The 6,000-nt window shown below is 46.3% G+C and overlaps 1 protein-coding gene across 2 annotated transcripts in view; it reads left to right on the top strand.

Moving 5' to 3' along the window:
* The first annotated feature begins 1,173 nt into the window (after positions 1–1,173).
* Positions 1,174–6,000, top strand: part of MANBA (mannosidase beta) — a 78,108-nt gene continuing 73,281 nt past the window's right edge. Inside the window, exon 1 of one of the 2 annotated variants that reach the window (XM_074950685.1) lies at positions 1,174–1,446. In XM_074950685.1, the coding sequence (XP_074806786.1) occupies positions 1,255–1,446 (192 nt within the window). In that variant the 5' untranslated portion in view covers positions 1,174–1,254. The remainder of the gene's footprint in view (positions 1,447–6,000) is intronic. The other variant, XM_074950684.1, reaches the window with a different exon arrangement.

Genomic DNA, 6,000 nt, shown 5'->3' with positions numbered 1-6,000 from the left:
CAACATTGAATTTCACCTGCCATAGTGTTTCCCAGTCCCCCACTTCATTTGGTAACTTACAAATTCCTCATAATTTTCTATAGTCTTAACAAACTTAAATAATTTTGTCTTCTTCAAATTTTGCTACCTGACGGTTGACTCCCTTTTCAAGACTTCTGTTAAATGTATTGAACAATACTGAGCTGAGTAAAACTGATATTTATTCCTACTCTAATGTTCTGTTAGTTTTGATCCATGCCCTTCCACTCCTCCACTTCTATGACGGCTTAGTTTCTGTAACTGTTTATTGTGACAGACTTTGTGAAAGGTGTTTTGAAAGTCTATATAAATTATATCAACTACTGTGTTTAAAGAATTATAGTAAATGAGAGGAAGGGGCCTTTATGTTAGAAAAGCCATGGCGGTTTGTCCTTTATTGATTTGTTTCCATTTATAATTATTGTTTCAACCACTATTCCTGGTATAAAAGTAATGCTGTTTGGCCTGTAAGGTCGAGCATGCTCCTTAGCTTCTTTTTCAACCAAGGTTCACTACTACCCCCGAGTCTTACGGTATTCTAATGAGATTGTATGGTATGGAGCTCACCCACTTGCTCTTAAAGTCTGCCAAAAAACCCTGCTGCGTGTCTTCCACCCATTTGTTACTCTTAGTCAACACCCCCACTTGACAGCACCCCCGCTTTCGATCCTGAAAAGGGGAGGTTAGAGACACATCAGCGCTGGAGCCTCAGTCCCAGTGTCCTGCGAGCAGCAGGGCCTGGGGGGAGGGAAATGATTTGCCAGGCTCTGGGCATATTTCCACGTGCCACCAGCTGTAATGCGGCCCCCCCCCCCCCAACTCCGGCACAAGCTGCGGGGCATCATTTGCTCCTAAACGCGTCTCACAGTAACGCGCCCAGCGCGGACTGCAGGCGGGCTGCCGAGGCCCAGTGCATTAACCCAACCAGTGCGTGGCGCCCCAAGGAAGGCGTCTCCTCGCGCCCCTCCCGCAGCGCCGCGCGCGCCCAGCGGCGGTGGCTCCTCGGGGGCCGGGGCCAGATGCTCGCGGGCCGCTCCCCGGGCGCAGCGGCCTGCAGAGGCGGCGCAGGCGCCCGGCTCCCAGCGGAGGGCCCAGCGCTTGCGCTGCCGCCGAGCCGGGAGCTGCGCGGGCTGCCGGCAGAAGGCGGAGCCCGGCGGGGCCTGCTGCCCTCAGCCCCTCACCCCGCCTGGGCGGGCCTGGGCTCCCGACTGGTGAGGGCTCGCGGTCGCTTCCGGGATGCGGCTGCGGCTGCTTCTGCTGCTTGCGGCCTGTTGGGGGCGGGGGGCGTTGTCTGGCAGCCCCCCCGGCCCGGCGGTGCACAGCCTGCGAGGGAGCTGGTGGCTGGGCAACGGGAACGGCTCGGTGGTGCTGAGAGGGGAGGTGCCCGGCTGCGTTCACACGGCCCTGCTCCGCCAGGGCCTCATCCAGGTATTGCATGATGCCGGCCGGGCTACGGCTCTCTCCTGCCAGGGGCCCGGCCCGGGGATTAAAGCGAACCGCGCCTAGGAACGCCCCCCCGCGCAGACGGTGTTTCCGTCTGGCTGGCTGCCCATCCGGCTGCTGGGATCAGGGCACCAGGCTGGGGGTGGGTCTCCCTCCCCGTCGTGTTCCTGCTCTAGCCTGGTGCTGCGGGGTTTCGGGTGCGGGCAGGGCCTCGGAGTGGGCAGTGCTCGGGTGGTTTTGGTGGATGTGCATAAAAAAGAAACGAATAAAACACGGTGATTTGGGGGCTCATTGTGTTCTGTCCAATGTAAAAACGTGAAATAAAAGGCAAGTAGCCTGGGAGCACTTGAAAGGGAGCCCTAAGGCCCTGCCTCTGAGAAAAATACTACAGTGGTCTCAAACACTGCAAGTTTCACTCGCGTGACTGCAGTATCTGGGGCTATTCCTGTAACAATATGTTATGTTTATTTCACATCTTTAATGTCAAAGGAGGCCAAATCTTGCTATGAACAGCACCACTGAAATGCAACCATCTCTCAGTAGTCCAAATTGGATGTTGATTGCACAGCATCCTGCATAGTCTGGGGGAGTGCAAAAAATGTGGCCAACAACACCAGCACAAACTTCTTCTCTTGTGAAAAGCATCCCACTCTTGTAGTGCCTTTGATGTCCACTTGGTACAGACAGAATGGAAGTGTTTAAAGCCCCACACAGTGGAGTGCACATTTATTCAATTTGTCCATGACAGAAGGATGAAATCCTGAACTGACCCTGTTGAACTTTGAGTTGTGTTTGCAGGGAGTCGGGGGATTTCAAGGCTGATGCTTAGTCCACTAAATGAACCCCTCAAGGTCCTGCAGAATTTTGATGGCATGCATAGATTTGTAGTATTGTTGAAGAGGCAAGTCCTGGCTTTTTTGTTGTACCATGAAATACTTTACTACTTTTAGAGAATTGTTCATGTCAAAAGATTTTTCAGAGTTTTTGCAACTTGTATTTTTTTATCCTTTCCTGCTTCTTTTAGCTTTCAGGTTTAGGAGAGCTCCATTCCTGTAACAATGAGTTCCAATTCTTGTTCTGTAAATCAATGGCAAAACTCCCTTTTCATCGATTCAGAGCAGAAGACGACCCAGTGTCACTCGCAATCCACATGTTTTTTGTTTAGGGTTAATCTGGCCTCTTTCACCCAAATGGGGGTGTATAATTGATAGACTTTTATCTCTGCTGGAGCAGCAGTAATGCTGGAACTAAGTCCTTCAAGGGCAATGGAAGTTATCTATGACCAGTGCGTTGAGTCATACATGTAAGGAAGTACTGTTGTAATGGAAGACTCAAACGTTTAACTATTCTTTTTGAAATGAGGAAGTGTGGTCACTAATTTAATTGAATTGCTGTAAATGGGCCAATAATTTCAGTTTTGAACGGGAGCCGGGCATTTGGGGCTTAGGCCAAGCTCATGCAGAAGGGCAAAACCCCTGTGCGTGGGTGGAGCCCTGTTGACTTCAATCAGCCTTCATGGTCAGTTAGCCTACAACCTTATGGCTTGTCTACTCACAGATTTGCATGGGTTTAGTTAAATTTGTGAAAAAATTATGTGGACATTTAAAATGGCTTATTTTGGTTGGGGGAGAGGGGAAACCTTTGATCCACTGGAACTCAGCTGCTTGTGATGTGATCCATTCATTGTGTCCAGCCATTTAAAAAAAAAAAAAATGTTACAAGGGACAGTTCTCCAAATATGTGTAAGGTCTGGGTGACACTGTGAGGGAAAAAATGGGGTGATTTTTCAGAGGAACTGACCACCTGCTGCTCACTTCAGTGACATTCATTGGTGGTTAATACCTCGAAAAGTCAGGGCACCTTTTTTTAAGGTGTCCAAACATGGACTTAAGGGCCTTGGATCGTTCTTCTTTCTCTTTTATTCCTCCCTCACCCAGAATTGATGTCCTCTGTCATCACGCTTAAAGAGAATAGTCAGCCAAATATCTTTTAGGTCTTATTCAACCAAGCAAAATGTATCCGCATGTAACTTATGCATGAAAGCTTTATGCTAGCAATGGTGATCCTCTATTATGTGTACTTCAAATATTGTATGATGCCATTTCTGCTGGCAGGTGGCTCCTACGAATTCTTGGCACTGATGGACAGGGCTCTTGTAGCCAGTTTTTTTTTACCAGCCATTTGCCTTTACATGGGGTCTCTGTTTTGTTATACTAGCTGCTTCTCTGATTTGCAGAGCACTGTAGTGCAGAGAATTCCATAAATATCTTAGCTCAAGTGTCTATATGTCACAAGTAATGCTTGTGCAGTTCTGAAAATGAAATCTGTTTTTACCAGGAATTTAATTACCAGTTTGTCTAAATTGTTGCATTTGACATTTTCTCATAGCTGATATTTTTCAGAGCCACTCAAAGAACAACCATGTCATCCATCAGGTGGTTCTATTATTAGTTATTATTTATATTACTGTAATGTGTAGGAGCCCTAGTCATGGACCAGGACCCCATTTTGCTAGGCATTAAATGGCATTCATTGAGGAAAATAATTGGCTGATATAAATGTAGTTTTCTATTCAGATGTTTACTGCAGTGTGTGGGTTGAAACTGTCCTGAAAAGTTAGAGAGCCAGAGTGAAACTGACTAGTACTGAAGGCTCTATACGTTCAAATAGATTTTAGTTGGTATTGTAGGCCCCCTTGAATAGAGGGGCCTCTGAACTTTACTGGGAGTGTTCCAGTTGGGAAGATCCAGCGTGCTGCAATCTAGCCTTCGCGACTAGGTTGTGCAGGGAGTGGGGAGGGCTCCATTTTTGGGGAGAGAAGCCAGATTGCTGGTGTGGAGCTCTGTCTATAGCAGGAGCTGCTGCTGGGAAGCCAGCTGGGATTTTGATCGAGCAGGGAGCTTCAGAGGTGGTTGGCGGGTGGCTTCACTGGAGCCAGGGGAGAGACTAATGCTGTGCCTAGAGATGATTAAGGTGGGCCTGCAGTGAAGGAACTGTGAGAAACCCCCACTCTTGTTTGGGAAAGTACTTGCAAGGGAAGGGGCACAGCAGAGAGTCTGAGGCGAGGCAGAGTGATTTTCCCAGGACCCAGAGCTGCTGACATTTGATGGGGACAACTCCAGTCTTCAGAGGGAGTGTGCAACTTCTTGCCTTGGCTGGACTGATACACAGAACCAACAGAGTGCCGTCTCCAGTTTCAGATCTTCAAGTGCGCCCACGCAAGCAAGTGGCTAGGACTCTGAAATCCAGAGAAGTCTACGCTCCAGGGTGGGGTAAATGGTGGCAGTGTAAATGCCAGTTAGATAAGTTTCATTTATTACTGTATACTATATTTGTTAATTGATTTTATTCAACTGCTCCCTGGGGATTTAAATTAGTAGTGACATTTAATCTTAGTCGGTTATACCCTGTTTCTTTAAGTTCTTAAGTAAAGGTGTGTTAACTCTAATTTAAGTATATTGGATGTATATTATTTATAATTGGTATTTTTGAGTTAGACACAAGCCACAGGTTATTAGTACTGTTTGAAGGGGTTCATTCTGGCAGGTTCCCAAGGTACACCATTGAGTGTGTACAGGATCCAGCCAGGTGGAAGCACCGCCAATTTTAAGTTCCTTTAGGAATAAAGGGACTGCAGCAGAGGGGTGGATAAAGGATTCCCACCTATTCAACATCACCACTGGGATACTCAGGATCTCCTTTAATGTCAACAACATCAGGTGCCCAGGCACACAGGTCAGTGTTGCCTGCTCCGGAGTAATCCAGGGAGGAAAGGGGGGATTACAGTATTTAGACATGAAAAGATTAAATATCACTGCTCTATACAACCTCTTTTAATTAATGTCTTGTGAATGGATATGGAGTTGAAGTAGATGGAGAGAATTATTAGTAGCCTTTAAAATAGAATACATACGCTTCCCGGGTTACGCAAGACCCGACTTACACAAATTTGCACTTACGGAAAAAGTTCCATAAGCCAGAAATAGGATTTTCGAGTTGCGGAAATTTTTGCGTAACGTATGGGTATATGTCTCCGACTTACGCAAAATTCGAGTTACGCAAGGCTTTCCAGAATGGAACGTTTGTGTAAGTCGGGGGGTGTCTGTATAAAAACAATATTCAACAGCATATATTAATATTTCTGTCAGCTTCCCCAACTTATCTTTGTCTTTCTATTCTGTAGCTTTTGGCTTAATATTCAATTGAAACACATCTTATGAGTAAGGTGATATTCAGTTAAATGTCTCGTCTGTATAAGCACTGAAAACATGAATGGCTTAAGGGTGAATTTACAAAACTAATATTCCAAGAATACAATCTCTTCATTACTACCATGAGTTAAAATTCACATGAAGCTGTAAATATGTGAAAATGGGCTTTTGGAAAAATTTATAGGTGTTCTGACTGCATTCGTTTCACAGAAATTAAAAAGAAAAGGAGTACTTATGGCACCTTAGAGACGAACAAATTTATTTGATCATAAGCTTTCGTCAGCTACAGCTCACTTCAACAGATGCATTCAGTGGAAAATACAATGGG

The sequence above is a fragment of the Natator depressus genome, chromosome 4 (genome assembly GCF_965152275.1).
Source record: "Natator depressus isolate rNatDep1 chromosome 4, rNatDep2.hap1, whole genome shotgun sequence".
Taxonomy (NCBI): domain Eukaryota; kingdom Metazoa; phylum Chordata; order Testudines; family Cheloniidae; genus Natator; species Natator depressus.
Note: the sequence above shows the minus strand (reverse complement) of the source record. Positions and strands in the feature narration are given on the sequence as shown.